Source organism: Paroedura picta, chromosome 14 (genome assembly GCF_049243985.1).
Source record: "Paroedura picta isolate Pp20150507F chromosome 14, Ppicta_v3.0, whole genome shotgun sequence".
In the NCBI taxonomy this organism is placed as follows: domain Eukaryota; kingdom Metazoa; phylum Chordata; class Lepidosauria; order Squamata; family Gekkonidae; genus Paroedura; species Paroedura picta.
Genome location: NC_135382.1, coordinates 37,167,910 through 37,190,723, shown reverse-complemented (window position 1 = coordinate 37,190,723; position 22,814 = coordinate 37,167,910). Strand labels below are relative to the sequence as shown.

At 50.8% G+C, this 22,814-nt stretch overlaps 1 protein-coding gene and 1 long non-coding RNA gene across 8 annotated transcripts; one reads left to right on the top strand and one right to left on the bottom strand.

Annotated features, from left to right (window-relative positions):
- Positions 1–948: 948 nt before the first annotated feature.
- Positions 949–20,919, bottom strand: IRX6 (iroquois homeobox 6). 7 transcript variants are annotated; one of them, XM_077310294.1, is made up of 9 exons: positions 16,672–16,737; positions 16,375–16,437; positions 15,920–16,087; positions 9,763–10,023; positions 8,141–8,253; positions 6,658–6,965; positions 4,922–5,548; positions 2,785–2,902; positions 949–1,605 (listed from the first exon to the last, which is right to left on the bottom strand). In XM_077310294.1, exons 4-8 carry the CDS (start codon positions 9,859–9,861, stop codon positions 2,790–2,792), a joined length of 1,260 nt encoding a protein of 419 aa, XP_077166409.1. In that variant the 5' UTR covers positions 9,862–10,023; positions 15,920–16,087; positions 16,375–16,437; positions 16,672–16,737; the 3' UTR covers positions 949–1,605; positions 2,785–2,789. The 7 variants fall into 7 exon arrangements, with proteins under 7 accessions (XP_077166409.1, XP_077166408.1, XP_077166411.1 ...); XM_077310293.1 differs by lacking the exons at positions 15,920–16,087; positions 16,375–16,437; positions 16,672–16,737 and adding exons at positions 19,119–19,206; positions 20,582–20,919; XM_077310296.1 differs by lacking the exons at positions 15,920–16,087; positions 16,375–16,437; positions 16,672–16,737 and adding an exon at positions 20,582–20,919.
- Positions 11,930–20,104, top strand: LOC143823727 (uncharacterized). The gene is made up of 4 exons (XR_013226563.1): positions 11,930–12,071; positions 12,509–12,633; positions 12,873–13,118; positions 19,141–20,104. It is a non-coding gene; the product is annotated as an uncharacterized LOC143823727 (long non-coding RNA).
- Positions 20,920–22,814: the final 1,895 nt, after the last annotated feature.

The following is a 22,814-nucleotide window of genomic DNA, read 5'->3' as shown; positions in this document are numbered from 1 at the left end:
AAGGAAGGAAGGAAGGAAGGAAGGAAGGAAGGAAGGAAGGAAGGAAGGAAGGAAGGAAGGAAGGAAGGAAGGAAGAAGGGAGGGAGGGAGGGAGGGAGGGAGGCTATAAAAAGATGAATAAGGCAGATAAAGAAAAAATAATAAAATAAGCATATCTTTCACAATGTAATGAAGCTGTTTGAGTTTTCCATCGCAGACACGAGCTTCCTATCAAAGCTGTGACTAGTGGTTCATGTATCGCAGGAAGTTGACCTTCTTCAGTTTGATGTTAAGGTCCACCGCTTGGGAGCAGCTCTCATCCACCTGATGCCATGTTCCTTCACTACCACCTCTTCATACAGCTCTCTATCCAACCCATTCCTTAAGAAAATCATATCCCCGTGACGGAATCTTGCTTGTGGTTGAAACAAGACAGAAGGTCATTGCTTAATGAAGAATGCAAGTAGGCAGAAGGTGCCCCATTCTAACAAACAACAACAACAAGAGTTGGCTTTTATACCCAGCTTTTCAACATCCAAAGGAGCCTCAAAGCGGCTTACAATCACCTTCCTTGTGAGGTACGTGGGGTGGAGAGAGCTCTGACAGGACTGCTCCGGGAGAACAGCTCTAACAGGACTGTGACTAGACCAAGGTCACCCAGCTGACTGCATGTGGTGGAGTGGGAAATCAAACCTTGCTCACCAGATTAGAAAGCACTGCTATAAACCACTACACCATGTTGGCTCTCAGCAACTTTGAGGAAACCCAGTTATGACTGGGAATATTGTACCCATCGTCCGGAGCAGCTTTAGGCAGCTTGATACTTACACCAAAACATAAAATAGCCCATGATGTGGTCCCGTCTTCTCCCTGCCCCCGCAGCTGATATCCAGACACAACAAAACTCATTTGTAGACTCTCAGACTCAGGTTTAAACTTTTTTTTTTTTTTGACAGCATTCATTTGGCTGATTATTTAATTAGAGATTTTGAAAAATACTTTCCGTGATATCTTTGTACAAGGACAGAAAATAAACAAACCTGCATTTCACGCTACGAGAGAAACCCCCTCCAGAGTACAAGACAACGTGGCTGACAAGCACATCATACTTAAAAAAAAAAACATTAAAAAGACAAAAGGGGAAGAAAAAGAAATCAAGAACAAGAACTGATAGAAAGGAGGAAAGCCCCATATCTCATGCAGACTTTTTAAAAAGAAAGAAAGAAAGACCTATATGTTCAGGAATCACATTAATAGCTTGCATTTTTTGGGAAAAAATAAAGAAGATGGAAGCCAAGGCCCTCTGAAACGCATTCATCGGGGCTTGCCGGAGAGGGATCCTTCAGCCTGGCATAACCTGGTGACTCAGTGCATGAGACATGTTCATAGAACGGAGCAGAAGCAAAGCGCGACAGTTCCTTTCTGACTGGGCTCTGGGTGGTGACCCTGGAGAGCTGTGCAAGACAAGATCTCTTTTCCACCCTGATGCTGGAGCTGCAGTTCATGCTGTGAAGGGTGTGGAGAGAGACAGACAGAGAGAATTTGCATCGGGAGTGATGGACAACTTCCTGGGAAAGCCTGGTGCATCTGAACCTTCTTGAGAAGTTTCTCCAACGCTCAGTTAGCCTGAGAAAGAGAGAGAGAGAGATCGAAATGTCCCTTGCATTCAGTGAAAAGCATCTGCAAAAGGTTGTGATACTCTCTTCCAGAAGAAGAAAAGTTGGTTCTTATATGCCGCTCTTGTCTACCCAAGGGAGTCTCAAAGCAGCTTACAGTTGCCTTCCCTTCCTCTCCCCACCACAGACACCCAGTGAAGGAGGTGAGGCTTAGAGAGCCCTGATGTTACTGGAGAAGAAGAAGAAGAGTTGGCTCTTATATGCCTCTTTTCTCTAGGAGAGGGACAACCAGGAAGGCTACAATTTCAGCACTTTTCTTAGGCCTCAACCATAGGCCTGGCAGAAGTAAACTTTGTCTAACAGGGCCTGTGGAACTGTCCAAGGTCCTGCAGAGCCTTGATCCAACCAGGGAGAACATTCCACCAGGCCGGGGCCAGGGCGGAAAAGGCCCTGGCCAAAAAGGACTTGGCCCTGGTTGAGGACTACTTGATATCTTTGTGGTTGAGGATCTTGAGGGGGGGAGGGGGAGTCCAGCCTAACCAATTCCAAGCTCTGTCACTTTCTTGATTTTGGAAATTCCTGGAGATTTTTTGGTGGGGGGGGGGAGGGGAGTCTGGGGAATGCAGGACTTGTTCAGAGGAGGGGCTTCAGTGGGGTATAGTGCCTGGAGCCCAGCAGCCACGTCCTCCAAAGGAACTGATCTCTGTAGTCCAGAGAACAATTGTAATACCAGGGGATCTCCAGGCTCCACCTGGAAGACTGGTAACCCTCATTTTGTTGCAGGTATTGACCAAGCCTGAGGTTAGACCACCGGGGCATGCTGAGACCAGGTGCTTAGCAAAGCCACGCATAGAAAAGCAACAATGACTAAACACAGACCCAAACACACAATAGACCAAATTCTAAAATCACGGTTGGGACCCCCCATAAATAAAAACTCAATCCGCCAAGTGCGCTTCTAAATAAAACTGCTTTCAAGATGGAGAATGAAATTGGGGAGGCTGTTCCGTAACTGCAGGGCTGCCCCCGAAAAGGCCCTCTCTCTCCAGGCATGCTTCTTGGATAGGAGGGGCAGTCAGGAGAGCCCCTCTCTGAGACCCCAACTCCCAGGCAGAAATAGGTGGTGGCTTTTGGGCTGAAATACTTCTGTGCATTCAGGTGTTACAATGCAAAGTCTTCCAATACTTACCGGCCTCACCTCTTCAGCACTGGCCTGAAAGCTGTCCGTAGTTTGTCCTTGTGCTGACTGAGACAAACTTCGCTCAGATCGAGAGAACCTTGAGTGGCTCTCACCGTTCTCTCAAACCCTGTTTCAACAAAGGAAAACACAAAGCCTTACTGGGATACAGGCAGCAGGCAGCTTCTTCCACTCTCAGATTTCACTCGGTAGACATCTTTCCAGAACAAAACACCTTAATGCATTCAACAGCTAAACCTTTCCCAGAGCCTTAAATGGAGAAGAGGTTGTCCACTGCCTCTCTGCACGAGCCTGTGTTCCTATTCCTCCTTCTTGACCTCAGGCAGACGTTACGATGTTTCATCAAGAGACCGTGGCAGAGCTTGGGCGTTGCATACGGAAAGCCCTGCGTTGAGTCCTTGGCCTTTCCAGGGAGCAGTAAGTGATGTGGAAGACCCTGAAGAAGCCCTGCTGGTCAGAGCAGATGATGGTGACCTTGAGAGGTCTAGTAGGTCACACGTTACCATAATTAAATATGTGTTCTGCATGTACTTGTGTAGCTCTGTTTTCCAGAAAGAACCAATACGGGCTCAGTTTAAAACTGAAAAGAGGGACCTAGGGGTTCAAATCACATGTTTAGCTGTACGGACATGGGTGCGACATCAGAATTAATTATTGCATGTATAAAGGAGAAGAAAAGCCTTTCAAGGGCAGTGAGAAGCATAGGGGGTTGGCCATTGTCTTCTTCTGCAGAGCCATCCTTGGTGGTCTCCCATCCAAGAACTGACCCCAGCAAGAGACTTCCAAGACAAGCAAGAAGCAGAGGGGCATGGTCACTCCCTTCCTCTGCAGAGCCATCCTTGGTAGTCTTTCATCCAAGTACCAACCCAAGCAAGGGGCTTCCGAGGCATCTGGGAAGTGGAGAAGGTTGGGCTCTACCTTCCTGGTAGTCTTCCTTGGGTGCATCCCTTCCAAGTTGCCAACTTACCCTCTTATGAGATTGACCTCCCCTCCACAAAGTTAGTTGGGAGTTTGTATTTGTTTTGTAAACCTAGAGAGCTAGTGTCTTCATCAAAAAGGAGGTTTCAGTGAGTGGCAACACCCAGCCAAAGTTCATCGCCGTTCGGTTCCGTCCCTTCCAACCAGAGAGAGAAGAGCATATGTAATGCTTTCCCACTGAGTCCAATGGCCGAAAAGCATAACTTTGGCTGGATCACACCCTCAGCAAATAAGAGACAAGGAAATGTCCTTGATAAGGACATTATCTACCATTTAATCAATGCATTGTCAGTAGCCAAGCAGGTCAGCATTTGAATGGGAATCCAGCAGGGTTGCTATGGAGAGGTAGCTGAAGACAAATCATCTTTGCTCCCTTCTTGCCTCAAAAATTCCCATATAGTCATAGGTCAGCTGTGACTTCACAGAGCTCTATTGTTATTTATTAAATTCATTGGGGTGATCTTTTAGGGGTTTCAACCCAATGTCATGACCTTCTTCCATATCTTTCCTGTGAAGGAAGCCTCGGATAATACATTCTGCTATTACCACTGTCAGCATTGCCCCTGGCTGCCAATTTCTGCTACACCCCCCCCCCCCGCTTCCTACCATCCTGACCCAGAATCTGAACAGGTCATGTGTCTTCTCTCCTACAGAATATCCTACAGGGGTCATCGGAAGAGATTTAGCATAGTTAGATAGTAGGAACTTCCTGATATTTTCTCCTCCTGGGTCCTGATTGGCTCAGCTGGAGACTTCCTTCTCCTTGGAGCACGCTTCCTCCCTGCTTGCCTCCACAACAGACAGAATGATTGCAGACAACAGTTAGATGGTTAGTTAGGACTCTCTCTCTCTCTCTTTCTCTCTCTCTCTTCTCTCATTCTATACAGAGTTGTTTCTCTTCTAAATAAAACTAGTTTATGCTTTGAAGCCACCTGCTGTTTCACCCCTCTTTGCAAATTTAAAACTCAGCAAACCTGCCCCAGAGGGCTCCTCTACCTCTTGCGAGGATGCCATCACAAAACAGAGCAGCATATTACAGTGTCCCTGGGCAGTGGCATCGTCAGGCTTTCTGAGGCTACAGGCGACTCCCACCCAAGCATCACTTCTGGGCAAGTGAGTAAGGGGAATAGGCCAAGATGAGAATAGCTACCTTCCACTCCGGCTGCATATTGGCAGGTCTCCCCCAGCATGGGATAGGAAGCACAGTTAAGAGAGAGGGACTGAATGTTGAACGTGGAATTCCTAAAGATTTTGGTCGGCTGGTTCAACTCCTCCAAGGACTTGTCCTGAGCGGGTTGCGTTCTTCCCAGGCCGCCCAGCGTCTTCTCCTCGCTGCATTGTCCTCCGGCCCCAGGGAGCCTTCCCCGGAGAACTAAACAATCCGGGCTTTCTGTCCTCTGACCAGGGTTGGCCACGGGTCCCACGATCACATTGGCGCCCGCTGTGTGGGCCAGGGACCAAATCCTGGGCTTCTCCGGACTTTCGTAGGCTTGGCCATGTCCTCCCAGGTGGCTCACTAACGCGGCCCCCTTGTGGCTCAGGAAGTCCCCCGAGGTTGGCAAATCGCTCTTGGCGCAGGAAAACACACGGAAATGGCTGGGCGGAGTCAAGCCGCAGTGGCTTTTCTCACACTCGGCCAAGGCGCTGCTGATGACGACAGGCCGTTCCAGGTGGGGGTGCTTAGGCTCCGCTTCAGCCTTGGGCTCCGGTTCCTCATCATCCAGGTCCTCCAGATCACTCAGCCGGAGCTCCTTCTCTTCTTTGCAGCTTTTGGGATCTGCATGTTTGGGAGAGAAGCAGATGGGGGAAGGAAAGAAGGAAGTCACTCAAGGGCGGTCAATTGGACTTCAGTAGACCAGCTGGAGCCTTGGATAGCCTAAACGCACCAGAGCTGGGAAGATAAGCAGATGGGCACCACCAGGGATGTTCAGAGGACAGCAAACGACCCTCTAACAACCCTCCCTCTGGTTGTCCCTCTCCTTGAAAACACTAGGAAGATGAAGAAGAAAATCTGGGGTTTTGTACCCTGCTTTTTACTACCTGGAGGGGTTTTCAAGGCTGCTTATAGTCCCCTACCCTTCCTCATGACGCCAAGCTAGCCCCTTTTCACCACTACACCATAACTCAGTAGCAATGAGCCTTAATTATTGCTAGATAACATGCACATATCACAAAATGATAGAATCATAGAGTCAGGAGGGGCCTACAGGGTCATCTAATCCAGCCCCCTGCAGAATGCTGTGAGATGCTAGCCCGGATTTCCTTTCAGAGGGTAGTTGCATTGGTCTCCAACACAACCGCTAGGTTTCAGCTCAGTAGCACCTTAGAGAGCTACGATATTTTTAGGGTATGAAGTCTCAAGCGTCAGCGTTCCTAGACTCTGACTGGTCTCTAAAATGCCGCTGGACGTGAAAGTAGGGAAGTAGTAGTAGTAGTTGTTATTATTGTTGTTATTATTATTATTATTATTCGATTTATTTCCCGCCACTCCCTACAGGCTCATGGCGGGAGTAACATGAGGGAGTAACATGAGCTCATGGTAACAATAGTCTTAAAATCCCCCATTAAAACCCCCATTAAAAGACTATAATTCTTAGTCTTTGCATGCAAATCCCAAAAACCTTGTTGGTCTCTCATGTGCCACTGGACCCCAAACTAGCAGGAATATAGTAATTCTTAGTCTTTGCACATAAGTCCTCCCCAAGTACTATCTTCGGTATCGTCCTAGCAGTGCCTTTTCCTTTCCCCTTTCTGCAGTCGGGGAAAGGACTGTGTCCTCCACGTTCAGATCCAGGATACCTTTCCAGGGAACCTCAGTGCCTGATCTCAAGCCAAGGGCCTTTAGGAACATCATCTGTGGCCCCAGACAGACATCTCCATCCCTACCTTTGTCTTCGTTTTCACTGCTGCAGTCGTCCCCGTTCCGCCGGTCGTCCTCTCTCCTGTCCTCTCCGGCTTTATTTTTGGGAGACCACGTCATCTTGTTCTCCTTCTTGAGCCGTCTCCGGGCGTTGGCGAACCAGGTGGAGACCTGCGTGAGGGTCATCTTGGTGATGATGGCCAGCATGATCTTCTCGCCCTTGGTGGGGTAGGGGTTCTTGCGGTGCTCGTACAGCCACGTCTTGAGGGTGCTGGTGGTCTCCCGGGTGGCGTTTTTACGCCTGGCCGAGCTGCTGAAATCCACGGTTCCATACCTGGAAAGAAGGAAGATCGAAAGAGGGGAGCTGAAAGGCGCACCCAGGTCAAGGCTTTCTGCAGCCTGGATGACAACCATGAACACAAAGGAGATGAGGAAATGATTCTGAGATGCAGGATATTATTTAATTCAATTGCTTTATTGCATAATGGCCTGCATTTCTTGCTTTTACTGCGGTGTTTACTAATTTCTGTAATCCATTTTATTGCATTCCTTAAATCAAGTTTGAGAAAGTTTTTCATTGAAATGGGGTTTGGGGAACCAGTTTGGTGTCATGGTTAAGAGCAGTGGCCTCTAATCTGCAGAACCAGGTTTGATTCCCCACTCCTCCTCCACATGCAGCCAGCTGGGTTCTCCAAGAGCTCTCTCAGCCTCACCCACCTCACAGGGCGTCTGTTGTGGGGAGACGAAAGGTAGGCAATTATAAGCCACTTTGAGACTCCTTTGCACAAACCCCATTCTTATCTGTATTCCAGCCTGGGTTGGAATCCCCATTTGCGTCCTGGGAGCTTGCACTGGGACCTCAGGCCAGTCCCATGCTTGCAGCCCCACCTACCTCACAGGGTTGTTGTGAGGGAAAAATGGAGGAGAGGAGAAGGGTACAAACCACCATTAGGGAGGAAGGGAGGGATAGGAATGAAACAAACTGAACACCTTAAGAAAACAAAACAAATTAAAATGAACCCGGTTAAAATGAACCATAATACAGTATTACCTTCAAGGAATGTTGCAAGGATTTTAAACAAAGCCCTAAACACAATAAACACTAGAACAGGTAGTAGCTAGCTAGATAGCTAGGTAGACAGATTTGTCATTGTTATAGAGAGTATAAGAAAATCCTTCAGGGATTTGGGGTTTGGGGGACAACAATTTAACGTATCCTGCCATGTCCTCATCCCATGGAAGAGAATGAGATCCCCCAACACATGTGCATGGAAATACTGCCTGTTACTCATGTCCCCCCCCCCTCCCCCAGTTCTGCACATTGACCCAAAAACTAGTCCCCTCAAGTTGAGGGGCTTTATTCCATGCAAGGGCATCAAGCATTGCAGGCCCATTTCATTCATTATCTTGGGTCAAGGGGGATGGGGGGAGCAAATACCAGAAGCTAGAGACAGGGGGGGGGCTTGCAGAAACCCCCGGCCAAGTTCGCCTCCCCAAGATATGCATTACCTGTCATATTGGTACTGCCCCAAGGAATGTTCGTACGTGTAATAAGCAGTGGCAGGCTGAGGGATCCCCGGGTGTAAAGTGGAGGTGCCTTCTTTGATCTCGTACTGGGAGTTCTGGAAAGCAAAAGGCAAAGACAGGTAGGGTCACAGGAGGGCCCCTTCCCACCTTGCGGAGAACATTAAAAGAGCCCTGCTGGCCCCCTCCAGTCTAGCACCCTGTTTCACCCAGTGCCCAAGCAGTTCTTCTGGAGGGCCAACCACTGGGCAGAGAGGCCAAGGCCTTCCCCCTGCTCTGGCCTCCTGGCTCTGGGATTCAGAGGATTGGGGCTTCTGAATGTGGAGTCAGCTGATTAATCAATCTAAGGACAGCAGAAGCCCTACTGGATCAGACTCATGGTCCATGAAGTCCAGCTTCCTGTCTCACACCGTGGCCAAACAGTTCCTCCAGAAAGCCAACAACAGGCCAGAGAGGCCGAGGCCTTCCCCTGATATCACTTCCTGGGATTCATGAGGCCTAATGACTCTGAATATGAAGGTTCCCCCAGTCACCATGGCTAGTAGTCACAGATAGACATGTCCTCCGTGAATCTCTCCAAAAAGCTGCTTATTCCTGGAGCCATCACTCTATCCCCTGGCAGCGAATTCCACATTTTAATCACTCTCTGTATAAAGTAGTATTTCCTTTTGTTTGTCCTGAACCTCCTGCCCATCAGCTTCCGTGGGTGCCCTCAAGTTCTAGTATTTGGGAGAGGGAGAAACAGTTCTCTCCATGGTCAACTAGTTTGAGACTCAGTTCTCTTCAGTGCCCATTTCATAAAATGAAGAATAGCAGCCCGGCAGCTGTATTTTATGTCTGTGGTCCCAAATTCTTCCTGCCCTCCTTTGCTTTTGCTATTTCCCCTGCTGCTCCTTGGGGATGGAGACCCCAGACCTTCACATGGGCTGCCTCAATGTACCTGTTGCCTAATGTAGCCTTTGTTTCAGGTGGAGGGATCTCTGCCCCCAAGAGCCTACAGTGGTTGTTGATCAAGGGATAGAAAATGACGGGTATTGAGTGTCTCGGATCTTGTTTGGGGGGAATTAGCCCTGCACGTTCTGACTCCGTTCTTTGGCCCTGGAGTCCATGCAAATTCCCTACTATTGCAAGGATGAGCCCACAATCACATTGTGACTTACTCCCGAGTAACCCTGGTCAGTCCCACCCCTGGATCCTCCTGGGCTCTTTTATTCAAAAGCACACTTCTCCAAGGGGTGGGGGGGGAGGTTGCATGACAGTCCTTAAAAAGCACTGTCCCTAGTGAATAAAAACGGGGCTTACTTCCGAGTCGACCTGTTTAGGCTCGCTCCCTTGCTTCCCGGCAAGGGCGCCTAGGACTGCGTCAAGATCTTGACCGCGCCTTTGCTGGGGAGCAAGTCTCCGTGGCGCTTACTCCCAAGGAAGGGGGCGCAGGATCGCAGCCTCCTGTTTTCTGCTTTCAGCCGGGGCGGCGCTCCTGTCCCGTCCCCCGTCCCCCTCCCTGGTCTCCCGGAGGCTTCCAGCGTTTGGGGCCCGCGCGTGGTCACCAGGGACTAGCGCCTTCGTCCCGCCCAAGTCCCCATCGCTCGCGACGGCCGGTCACTCACCAGCGTGGTATAAAGCGCGGAGGGGTCGGCGTTGTAAGGCAGGTAATTGGCGTAGCCTTGGCTGGCGGCGGCCGCAGCGGCGTAGGGGGAGCCGTACATGCCCAGAGCCGCATTGAGGTCGGTCCTGGATCCGGCCAGCAGGCGGTTCTCGTACGAGGGCCCGCGCAGGACGGTGGGCTGCGAAGAGCCGGAGGAAACATCCGAGGTGGCTCGCGATGCGGAGTCGCAGCAAGTCGTGGTGGAAGCGGCGGAGACGAAAAACTGCACGGGGGGAGGGAGGAAAAAGAGAAGGTGAAAAAGAGAAGGGGAGAACCGGAGAGGGAGGGGCGTCAGGTGAAGGGGGAGGGTCCTCGAAGGGCCTGCGGAAGGTCCCAGATTCAGTCTACAGTACCCCGGATCGGGTCCTCGGGGGGCGAAGGGCCTCCAAGCCCAGGCCCCGGAGCCGCTGCCGGTCAGAGCAGGCAAGCGCGACCTGGTTTGACTCCGGGGTAAGTCGCTTCTGGCGCGCCAACCACTCTGCCTAGAGGCTAAAAGACCGGCCACATTTCTTCCCGGATCGAACCAAGGGGAGGATCCTGTTTGGATCTCAGAAGAACCAAAATCCGGGAGGAGAACAAATCCAGAGTCCACTAAGGAACCGCCTTGAGGGAACCGCGAAAAGTGATTTTTAAAACGCGGTTGATTTCTTCCGCGAACGGGGCCAATGGGGGAGAGAACAAGAATTTGGCAAGATCTCCGATCCGCTCTCCCTCCCCTCAACCTATTGAATGGGGGAGGGGGGAGCGCAGTTTTGACATTGCGCAAGAAATATGCGGTTTGTTAGGCAATTAAGCGCTCCCGTCGCAAGTACAAACACGCAGCGGGCGGCGGGCAATGGAAAACTTTTTTCTTTTTCGTATAAAGGGAAGGGGTCCACCTGATCGCAGGTGCTTTTGCTTCGGAAACGGGCGCGTGTGAACAGGCACGCACGTGCAGGGGAAACTCGAACCAGGTTGCGCCCTTACGTCGGAAGGCAAAGGGAAACGAATCGGAGACCCGAAGACAGTGGAACCGGCCGGCCTCAACGGGCTTAGTCGGACTCGGCAGTCCGTCCCGTCGGTTGTAAGCGGGGGGGCTTACTCCCGAGTAGGCGTGCCCGGGATTGCAGCCTTAGCTCACTGGCATCTGCCTTGAAACGGACAGGGCTCCTCTCCGGAGGCCAAGAACGAACCTGAGGGAGGGAGGTCTACTCGGAAGTAAGTCCGGGGCGAGTCCTTGCCTTTTCCCTCAGGATCGCGGACAGAGCGATCGCGTTCGCACAGGATTTTTGTTCCGGGGAAGGGGGGGGGGAGTCTCTTTTGGGAGTTCTCCCAAGGACCGTTTCCTGCAAGAAACTCGGGGAAAGTGGCGGTCCCCGACGGAGCTGCGAGCTGGACGCGACCCCTGTCCCCGCCTGTCTCGCCCTTGCCCGCCTCGACTCGACTCGCGGATCGATCGCCCGTTTGCAAATGAGTCGCACTCCAGGGCTTCCGCGCCTCGGCCACCCCCCTCCCCCCGGTCCCCACCCCAAACAGGCAACAGCCAAAGGGGGCGGGAGGGGAGGGAAGGGAGGCAAGGCGACACGCTGGTCCAGCGCCGGGCCCGTCCAAGTCCGCGGGAACCTCCGTCGGCGCAGGAAGGAAGCAACGAAGGGAGGGAGGGAGAGAGAAAGAGGAAAGGGAGAAAGTGGGGGGGCATCCCATCCCCCCTCCACCACGCACTATTTTTTTTAAGGAAAAAGACGGGAGATTGAAAAGAAGACATGGAAGGACACCTGGGGTGGGGAGGGGAGGGGAGTCCAGGTAATTGATGGGCGTTATTGGACTTACCTGCGAAGTGGTGCTGTAAGGATATCCAAATTGGGGGAAAGACATCGCGGCTCTCCACGGTTGGCTCCGAAGCAGGCGATGGGTGACACCCCGCCCCCTCCTCTCCTCTGCCGCCTGGCTCCCAAATCCTCCACCGCTTGGCCTCCCCTCCCCCCCGTCCGGTCCCCTCCCGCCCCGATGCCCCCTTTCACACCCCCATGGCCGCCTGGCTCCTCGAGTCTTACGGCGAATAAGGACTATGATTTATTTCAGACACCCCCCTGCCTCCCTCCCCTCCCCTCCCCTCCCCAGCAAGCCGCGTCAATTATGCAGGATGGTGAGCGGGCCTCGGCGGCAAAGGGGTCCCAGCGCCTCTTCCCAGCCCCTCCCCATGATGGCTCTTAAAAAAAAAAACCCAAATCAATCCGGGGTGGGGGAACCCCTTGTCTGGGGCAGAGATCACCCGGCGCGGGCTGGAGAGAGGTATTCTGGAGGAGGAGGGGCGGGGGGCTGCCCCGCAAAGCCCGAGTGGGGGCAAGCAGTGGGTGGGTGGGTGGGTGGGTGGGGGATCGGAAACGTCAGGGCTGGCGGGCGGCGGCGGCGCTGGGTGGCTTCGCTTCGCATTGCCGGCGCGCTCCGGCTCTTGAGCGGGGCTGGGTCGCCGGGGAGCCGCGTGACGTCAGGAGCGACCCCCGGCGGCTCCTTTTGCCAAGCGCCTCGGCACGTCGGAAGGGGCGGCCGGCCAGGGCTGGAGGGGAGGGGGGGGACCGGCGGACGGCTCTCGCTGCTGGCGCCTTGCCCTTCTAGCAGGACCCCAAATTGCTTTCTGGCCATTAACAGCCTGGTCCTCCCAGATAGGAGGAGAGAGAGGAAGAGGAGGAGGAGGAGGAAGAAGGGTTTCAACCTTGATTCTTCTTTAGGTGGGATCTTCCCGAGAGAAGAGAAGAACTGGATTTTTATACCCCGTTTTGCACTGGCAGAAGGAGTCCCCGAGAGGCTCACAGACGCCTGTCCCTTCCGCTCCTCACCACAGACACCCTGGGAGGTAGGTGGGGGCGGGGGGGCGGGGAGAGCTCTGCAAGAATTGCTGCGAGAAAACTATGACTAGCCCAAGGTCTCCCGGCTTGGCTGCGGGTGGAGGAGCAGTGGGGAATCGAACCCAGTTCTCCAGATTAGAGTTCGCTTGAACCGCAACACCAGGCTGGTTTTGGAGTGCCCTGCTTTTTACTACCTGGAGAAATCCTAAAGCGGTTTACAATCGCCTTTCCCTTCCTCTCCCTGCAGGAGACACCCTGTGAGGGAGGTGGGGATGACAGAGCTCTGAGAGAACTGATCTGCAAGAACTGCACTGAGAGAACTGTGGCCGGCCCAAGGCCACCCAGCTGGCTGCATGTGGGGGGCGTGTTCCTGAGTTTGAGGCTCAGCTCACTTCATCAGATGCAACTCGAATGTGAGTCCCTCCGTCCTCATATCTCGGAGAGTGGGGATGTCATGTGCTGATGGACAACAGCAGGCAAAGGACAGTCGCAGGTGAATGAGAAAGGGCCAGCCCGATCAGATGAGGGGTGATATGCGGAGGGGGACTCCGGGTGGGGAAAATCAGCATTGGTACCCCTCAGGAAACTTAGGTCTTGGTTCAGTCCAGGAGGACGCATTGTCTTGAGCGTCATGACCCCTGGCAATTCAGCACTCTCTCCTAGCTCCGCTCTCCAAGGTACAAGGACGGACCGACTGACATTCTAGCTGTATCTGAAGGAGCCAGCAGCCCCTGGGGAAAGCTTCCACGAATTGTCTTAGTTTACTTCCAAGCCTGAGAGAACAGATTTGAATTCAATGGGCCAGTGATGACCAACGATTACATCATCAATTGGATTTGACAGCCACAAGGGTCTTTCTTTCTTTCTTTCTTTCTTTCTTTCTTTCTTTCTTTCTTTCTTTCTTTCTTTCTTTCTTTCTTTCTTTCTTTCTTTCTTTCTTTCTTCTCACATGAGGGGAGCCGGGAAAGCAAGAAAAATAAGGATTCTCTCAACCTGCCCTCAGTAGCTTCACCTGCAGGCATGGCAACCATTCCCCAGGAGTTCTTCTTCCTTTTCCCTCTCCTTTTCCAATTCATCTTGCTTAAAAACAAGCCAGCAAACAAAATCTCACACCAAATTGGACTGGAGGTGGAAAGCTGAGAGCAGCCACTGTGTAAAACGCACCTTCTCCTAAATCTTCATCCTGCAGGATATCTGTCCTTAAAATTCTTTCTTTCTTTCTTTCTTTCTTTCTTTCTTTCTTTCTTTCTTTCTTTCTTTCTTTCTTTCTTTCTTTCTTTCTTTCTTTCTTTCTTTCTTTCTTTCTTTCTTTCTTTCTTTCTTTCTTTCTTTCTTCTATTCCCACCCCACCTGCATCTCTTCTTCATGCCCATCTCTTGCCCCTCTAGAAGGACCTGGCTGGAAATCTCTATGATGTAGGGGCATCCTACATACACGGATCTGCCATTACTCACGTTCTCATCCCGCCTCCCCGGACCCCCTCCTCATATCGGCGATGCCTTTCCTCTGCCTGCCTGCTTTCTCTTCTGATTCCCTCTTCACCCAATCGAAAAGGCGATTGGAAGCGTCTCGGGGCAGAGCACTGGCTGGGCTATTCCCCCCCCTCCCCATAATAATCTTTCCCACCCAGGAGGGATCGTTCAGTCCCTCCGCGCGGATCGGCCCCTTCCCTCCTCCTGGCAAGTGCGGGGGAATCCAGCAGCTGCTGGGTCGACCCCAACCACGCACCCATTTCCAGGGGGCTGCCCCGCACGACCCAATCAGGGGTCTTCCGCCTCCCCAAAGAGGTTTTATCTCCCCGCCCCGGTTCAGATCTCCGACTGGGGCGTCAGAAGGTCCGGAAGCCGATCGGGCTTTCAGCGTACCCAGAAGAATCTCGTCACTTGGGAGATGGGGAAGAAGCCCCCCCTGGGTCACGTGGCATTTCTTTCATTCTTTTTAGCCGCCTCTCTCCTTTACGGCGCTCCAGGCGGCTTGCAAGGCCCGCAGGGCTCCGCTCGTGCGTTTTCGAGCGCGTAGGAATCGTGGAGCGCCGCCCTGGCAGAAAGCGAGGCCGCCCTTTCGAAGAAAGCCCTTCTGGGTGCCTCCCGAGGGACTCAGGCCCAGACTGCAGCCTCGCCGCGCCTACTCGGAAGTAAGCCCCACGAGGCCCGGCGAGGCTGACTCCCCAGGAAGTCAATCGCAGTCTCCCGGGACCGCCTTCTCAGTCCAACACGGACAAGGGCGCGATCTTCGGAGACCCCGCGATCCAATCCGCAGTTGCGCACAAAGCGCCCCCCCCCTCTTTTGGAGAAAGTGGGAGAAGGATCATTCTCTCCCCCAGAAGGGAGCCGGCGAGCTTGCAGCTGCTTTGGGTCGACAGGAAAACAAAGCCACTTTTTCTTTTTTTAGGCGTAAGAGACATTTTTAAAAGCCGCGCTCCACTTGATCAGGCGGATCCCCCCCGTGGATCTCCAAGGCTTCATCGCCTGGCTCAAATGCCGCCTCCCGAGGCCAACAGAGGCCCGTCTTTCCCCTGGGGGAATCCTACGGCCTAGTCCAGCGCGCTCTTTGCCCCCTTGGGTGCAATCCTAAAGCCCGCGCCCAACTCTGCAGAGGATCGCTCTTGTCTGGTGCCCCCGCCGCTCTCTGTGCGGCCCCTCCCCCCACAAGCTCGTCCTTCCTTTTGATCTCAATAACAATAACATATATCCATTTGAAATGGCGCCTTGCTTGACACGCCCGCCTCCTTCCCTTCCTGGAGGAAAGCAGCAGGAGCAGGCGGATGGGGTGCGTGTCCGGGGGGAGGGGGGCTGCAGAAAGACCCCCACGTCGACCGGCATAGAGGAAGGACTTCAGGGCCGAGCGGTTCTCCCTCCTCCCTCCCTCCTCCTGCTCCTATGATGCGCACTCCCAGCACCTAGCCCCCCACGCCCCATAAGTGAGGGTCTCCGCCAGACCCCGGCCCGGACTCGAGAGGCAGGAGCTGCTGGGAAGCCGTGGGGGGGGGGGGAGGGAGGGAGGGAGGGAGGGGGGTCGGGGCGAGAAGGCGCTGACAGATCAACGAGAAGAAGACGGATGGGTGGATGGCTGCCCGGGGACCGGCCTCCCTCGCGCCGCCGCGGCGTAATTACCCCAATTAACCACTGGCCCGGCCCCTGTTTAAGCCACCGCGGGGACAGCGCGACGGCTCGACCGCCAGGTGCGCTCCTGGAGCACGAAAGGCGCTTTGGGCGACTTCCCCAAGAGGGGCTGGAAAGAGCGAGCCGGAGGGAATCTCCAGGCGCTGCTTTTGGGCGCACAGTGGAAACTCACTGCAGGAATGCGCCCGGCTTAAGGCCCTTCGAGTGCAAGGACTCCGGATCGCAGAGGTTTCTCTCTCTTTCTCCCTGGGCGTCCGAGTCTAATCCAAGAGGTCAGCCGGCGTTTTAGGCAAGGCAGAAGGTCCCGTTTGCACGCGCGCCTCTTCAGCGTCCTCAGCCGCTGTAGGGATCGGGGGTGGGGGTGGGGGGAGTAAATAAGAGCCGAAGGAAGACAGAAATAAGAGAGATGGAGGACTGGGTTGATAAGAAGGGGGGTGGGGAGAGGAGGAGTTCTTGATCCCCCAGAGCCTTAAGCAGCTGTGCCACGCCTTCCCGACCCCGATTCCTGCCCTCTCCTTCGTCGTCTGCGTTCTAGCAAAGCGACCTGAAAAGCACGGATCCGGGGGCCAAATCCTAACTCGTGCGCCGAGCAAAGCAGGCGGCCAGTCTCACTCTGCCCTTGCCTACCTCACAGGGTCGTCGTGCAAATAAACCAGAGGCAGATCGAGCCAGTTCCCTTGCTGTAAATTCCTGGAAGAAAGCGTGAGATGTAGCAAGACCTCCTTCTTTGCTGTCTCTCTGGGCCACGTGTTCTCTTACTCCCGCTGTGTAAACGGGCCCACTAGGAACAGACCAAAAGCCGCACCCGATAAGAAGGTCCTCCCGCCCCCTCCCAAAACGTCCCAAGCCAAACGAAAAAGCTTCCTTGGGGGAGTTTGGAACGGGAGAGGATGACCCCCCCCCCCAATACACTCCACCACCCACCCCGTTAAACCTCTTGCTGCCCCGGTTCAGCTACGAAAGCAGGGCGCCGGCCTAGCTGCCGTCGTCTCCTCGGGAGTTGTGAAGACAAAAAGTGATAAGAGATGTATTATTTAAAAAAAGAAAAAAAGAAAGGCAATTGCAGATGCGCTCATTCTCTACGGGTGGCGCTAGAGAGCCGCGAGTGAAACGGCAGATCTGATCAAACCCGCCGGAGCCTAGATCAAGATTAGAGAAGAGGAGCGGGGCCAGGCGCCCAGCCACCCACGACTGCCAAAACGGGGAATAAACAGAGTCAGCCTGCGACCGCAGGGGATGGGATGCTCTGGCCAGGTAGAAATCCGTCCTGCTTGCAGTCTCTGTCTCTCTCTCTCTCTCTCTCTCTGTCTCATTTCTTTCCCTATTCATTAACTGGAGCCTCTGTCCTTACCTTATTCTGCCCTTATTCCCCTTCTTTTGCCCTTATTCTGCCCTTATTCCCCTTCTTTTTTGGGGACCTGCTCGACACCCACTTCAGTGTCCTTCCAGAGGTCGCCCTGTCGGTCTGAGAGAGAAGAGCTAGAAGAGCACCAAGATTTTCCAGGTAGGAGCTCGGAAGAGTCAAAGCTGCCTGTGACAGGTACAGGGGAAAGGTGCATTGATGCTCCCCAAGTCATACCTGCAATTGCTCAATGAGCATCTGTGTTTGTCTGTGCCAGCCGAAAAGAGACAGAGTCCTGGAGCACCTTCAAGTCTAACAAAATTGGTGGGAGGGGAGGAGCTGTCTGGAGTCTTCTGGCTTCTTTGGTTACCTTTCATGAGCTCCTCCCCTGCCACACATTTTGTCCGTCTTGAAGGTGCTCCTGGACTCTTTTCTCCCACGACAGACAGACTAACACGGCCACCCATCTTGATCTGACTGAAGAAGTGAGCACCTCTTCCCCTGCCCCAAATTTTTGTTAGTCTTTAAGGAGTTACTGGGACTGAATCACAGAATTGGGAGGGACCTCCAGGGCCATCTAGTCTAACCTCCTGCACAATGCAGGACACTCACAACTCCAAAAAAAGAGACTGTGCCTCTTTTGTCCTGCTGCAGACAGACTAACACGCTGACCCATCTCGATCTATCTGGAGACATGAGCAGTGACTCCTGAAAGAGCTTTAAGATGTTCCAGACCATTTGCATTTTTTCCTGAAAGTTTCAAAGATGCTTCTGGGCAGGACTCTAATCCTTCTGTCTGCTACAGGAAGTAGTACACAATGCATTTTAAACAGACACGTGCTTTCCCTTCCTCCCTCTTCAGATGTTTAAAGATGTTTGCACTGCTGCAGAGCATTACACCTTTCACCAATGGTTTGTAAATAGTTCTGTCCTTCTGATCCAGACTTTCTCAGACAGGATTTCATGAAATCCTGGGGTTTCTGGATAGCCCTGGGAGGGTTTCTTGGTTGGGTGGGAGTTAATTCCTTTTTGTGCAATTTTAAAATCTGTTAAACCTTTATCGGGTGATATGATCACATATGGTCATGTCGACCTTTATACCCCCCCTCCCAAAATGGTCAGGGATGGGCCTGGAGGGGGTAGGAAGGGGAGGCGCCCCAGGTGGGCATGAATACAGAAATGTTTTCCAACCGTAGTCTGTACGATTGCGCTACTTCTGGGGTTTCTCGAAGCCTGAAGACCATTTCAAGGATTTCTCAATGTTAAAAAAAAGCTAAGAAAGGCTCTTGTGATCTATCGATCGGCAAAAGTGAAATCCTCTGGTGAGTTAGGGAGCTAACCTGAAGCACTTCCCCTGCGTGTTTGGAATGGACGTTTGGGTGATGCTTAAAACAGTGGAAAATTTGCAAATAAATAAATGAATGGCAGTGAGCTGGTGAGCAGGACAGTGGTGTGGTTAGCTTTACATAGTTGGAAGGCATCTTGGAGGCCTTGCTCCTAAGGGGTGTCAAGAATATATAGTAAATAATCCTAGAATCATAGAGTTGGAAGGGACCTCCTGGGTCATCTAGTCCAACCCCCTGCATTATGCAGGACTGGAGTATAGATGCATATATAGTAAAATAGATATTGCTGACAGTGGAGCTAAAGAGGGGAGGGAATGGCTTACTAAAGACTAAGCAGAGATTAAATTTGAAAGCACAGCCTTCATTCTCATAGATCTGCTCTGAATGACCCGGACAACCCTGATCCTGCCAGAGCTTGGAAACTAAGGTCAACCCCGACTAGTATTTGGATGGGAGACCTCAAAGGATTTGGGTGGTAGTTCCTCCAGGCAACACTAGGGGTCATGAGGCAGAGGGAGGCAATGGTGAATCACTTCCCAACATCCCTTGCCTGGCTATATTAACAACCTTACAATGAATGAATGAATAAACCAATTCTCATTGGTTGCTGTGCTCGGTCACTTCCACCTACCAGGGAGCCCCACACAGAGAGATTAATGCCACAATCTCTTCTCCCACCTTACCTTTTTAATTTCTGTTTTTCAGACATTTAGTCTCTCGGAAACTTGCATCCTGCCTTCCGATCATTTCTCCCTCTTCAAAGATGTCCCACTGGATTTATTCAAGAAAACACAACATCAACTGTAAACCCCCTGACGTTTAACAAATCTATAATATTTATAGAGTGTAAATGCATATATAGTAAATGGATATTGCTGATGGTAGAATTAAAGTGGAGAGAGAATGGTTAACCAAACGCTAAGCGGAGAGCGGCCCAACTGTGGCCCTCCAGATGTCCATGGACTACAATTCCCATGAGCCCCTGTAAGAGCAGCTGCCTCTAATCTAGAGAACTGGGTTTCATTCCCCGCTCCTCCACATGCAGCCAGCTGGGTGACCCTGGGCTAGCTGCAGATCCATTAGAAAGTGTGTTGAGTCCTGGTTGAGTATCGCTGTTAATGTGCAGAATAGCTTTCAATTCAAGATTGCTTTTACCCAGACTTGTGGGATAAAAAGAAGGCATCAGAAAAGAAAAATGTCTCCCTCTGTTCTCAGTGTTTTGCAGCTGTCCAATTAAGTAAAAGGACGGGAGGTTACAGTATTCTGTAGGTACCTGGGACATCCTATTAAATATGTATTAATATATATATATATTGTGCTTTTTTCCCCTTTTTGGAAAGTGGCCTGTAATGTTTCATAGCTTTTAGCATAGTTTAATCTACAGAAGGACCCAATCTGTTTATATTCAGACACTGCTAACTTCCCTGAAGAGGAGTAACAATTATTTTAAAATCAAATGATGGTTTGTGCTAAAATGGCTAATCTTTTCTAATTTGAAAACACACACACATACACAAACAAACAAAAGACAACAGCACAGCTCCCCCCCCCCAAATATAAACTTGATCAGGTTGAATTATTGTTAACAGAGATAAATCTACACTCCTAGTCATTAAGAACACCCTTGGGTGACATTATGGCTAATTATTTAATTGCGTAAATCCCTAGTGGAAAGAGTACATTAATTATATCGAAATAAAACGATTTGTTCTAAATCACCTGGCTCAGCAATTTTTATGGAACTGTGTATGCGTCAGAAGATTTGCACGCTGGCGTGTGGGCATTAATCGCTCTTTCTGTTCATGTTTTTTTTTTTATAAACGCTCCAATCACGATGGGATTTTATTATTTTTTTTAAAAAGTGGTGTTTAAATCTTTTTTTTTTTCCAGTGCAACACTTAGGAAAGAGCAGCATAAAACGACTGAATTATATGCAAGTCGTCTTGGGTCTCCCTCCCCCCCCCCTTTTTAAAATACAATATGTTAATCTATTTCCTTTGCTCTGATCCATAAAAACAAACGAGAAAGCGGAAACTCAAGCCATCATTCTGCAGACAAGGGGGAAGGAAGGGGAAATCAATGCTGTGATTTAGATCATGCAAATCAGTACATTCCTTAATTAAAAAGTAAAGAAAGAATTCATTACCTGCTATGCGTCCTGCAGTGGAAGGTCGCTTTCTGAGATGCCCTTTTGCAATTAAGTTTCTTTCTTTACTGCCCTGTAGCGATTTTTCCATACCGTGATCTACGCTGGCACTAATGCCGGGAGCATGTGACCATTTAAAATTACCCAATACCCACAGCAACGTGGAATATTAAACTCTGCTCCCTCGAAACCAGCGTTCACGTCCCCCAATTCTCCCGAACTGCCTCTCCTTTTGCAAGGTCTATATTTTTGGAGAAGCCCAAACTGCTGTCTTAGGTTCCCCTGCAATTCTGCTGTCACATAGGCAGAATCTTTTTCATTTCACTTAAGAGGCTAGGAAACAACCTGTCAGGAGATTCTGAAATGTCTTCCTTCCAGCAGGTTGTAAACATTGGCATAAAGCTTACGCGAATGGATTCGTGGACCCCTCTGGGTCTGATAATGGTGACTTTTCTGGCTCTCTTAAATTACACCGGGGAGTCTCTTTTCAACCATGAGATTAATTTTTTTTTTTCTCTCTCCAATGCGTGTGTTCCAGAAGAAATGTCTCCCTGACTATTGAAACCCTGGTTTCCCCAAATATCATTATATTTATGGCAGCTATTCCTTTCTGCAAAGAGAAATTGAGGGAAATTATACCCCTAACCCCCAAATCTGTATTTGGCCAAACACTTTTGCCTGAGGAATCACAGCGGTTAGAAAAGAGCCATTTAAAATGCCTTGGAGATGTCAGACAGGTACTCTTTCATTTTACTGGTAATATTTTAAACCATCTTTTCTCCGGAGGACTTTTTACTTCAGAAATAAACTCACTGTATGCTAACGGGCGTGTCTTTTAATTGCACCTCTCCAAACAGAAATAATAAGAAAACAAAACAACGAAGGGGGGTTTAAATAATCCTTGAAAAGTGTCATTGACTCGACAAAAGAGAGGGGCCAGAACTGTATTTACCGGAGTCATAGGTGAAAATTCAAAGGGCTTTAAAATTTAGGAGTACAATACAGAGAGCTGAAAAGAATGTTTGGAGCATTGTAGATTTCTGTTTTCCAAACTGGGTTCTTGTGGTTGTCTTTTCCTTTGTGTGTGTGTGTGTGTGAGTGTATTGTGCGGAGATGGAAATTCTTCAAGTCCATGCATGAATAAACAAGTGCAGCTGGATGGCTCCAATACATAATTTATACTGATCAGTCACTGCAGATCTAACCAAATACATCCACAATGAACACTAATTGTTTTGACAAACTGGCATCTAGGCAGGGTCATTTGGGAGACTTTCCTGATTATTTGCTTGATTTCCACAGCTAACATCTAACACATACAACTGGGGAAGATAGGGGAGAAACACACCAACAATCCTACAACACCCCCCCCCCCCATAAACCAAACCCAAACAGGACGGTTAAAGGGAGCTAAGCAAGTAACACACAATAAAGGGTTTTAATTGTTCGAAGAGAAGACACTGCAGGGGCCCGAACTTCAAGAGGGGCAGTGTAGTCAAACTGCGGCCCTCCAGATGTCCATGGACTACAATTCCCATGAGCCCCTGACAGCCGCTGGCAGGGGCTCATGGGAATTGTAGTCCACTGACATCTGGAGGGCCGCAGTTTGACTACCCCTATATAATATACGGCATCCGACTTGATTTAACGTGCAAAGTAATGCACACTGATGACTTGTCAGTCAAGGAGAGATCTGGGCTGCCTGGGGAAGGCGGTGTTATTAGATCGGATTGCCAAGATGAATTTGAGTCCCTGAATATCAGTGTGACAATTCTTCCTGGGCTATCTGCAGGTACTGGTATCTCTCCCTAGCTCCAGTTCCTTGTTCCATTTCTGTTATTTTTTATTTGTTCTGTTTATGAATTTATAAAGCGATGGGGAGAGGTCTCCATTGCAGAATTCTTTCTCTGTCGCTAAGTGTTTTTTAGTCTCCCTCCATATAAGGTTGGGTCTTGTTCCATTGTTGTTTTTCTGGCAATCGCTTCCAACCCAACTGGGGTGTCTTGAGGGTCATCTTCAGTCAGACTTTCTTGTCTGGGAATTAAGATCACATTAAGTTCACAGGCCTTCCTGTCTGTCCCAACCAATCAAAGAAGAAGGGCTGGGTTTTATGCCGTTTTTTTTAAACTATCCAGAGGAGTCTCAAAGGACCTCACAATCACTTTCCCTGGAACAGAAGCAGAGAGAGTTCCGAGAGAACTGTGACTGACCCAAGGTCGTACAGCTGGCTACA

Excerpts from the sequence above, each read along its gene's own strand:
- IRX6 (XM_077310292.1), bottom strand. The coding sequence starts at position 11,654 with ATGTCTTTCCCCCAATTTGGATATCCTTACAGCACCACTTCGCAG. Across the intron at positions 10,024-11,609 it reads CTTACAGCACCACTTCGCAG|TTTTTCGTCTCCGCCGCTTC; the intron begins GTAAGTCCAATA and ends CCCCCCGTGCAG. Across the intron at positions 2,903-4,921 it reads ATATGCAGCCGGAGTGGAAG|GGTTTGAGAGAACGGTGAGA; the intron begins GTAGCTATTCTC and ends TTGTTGAAACAG.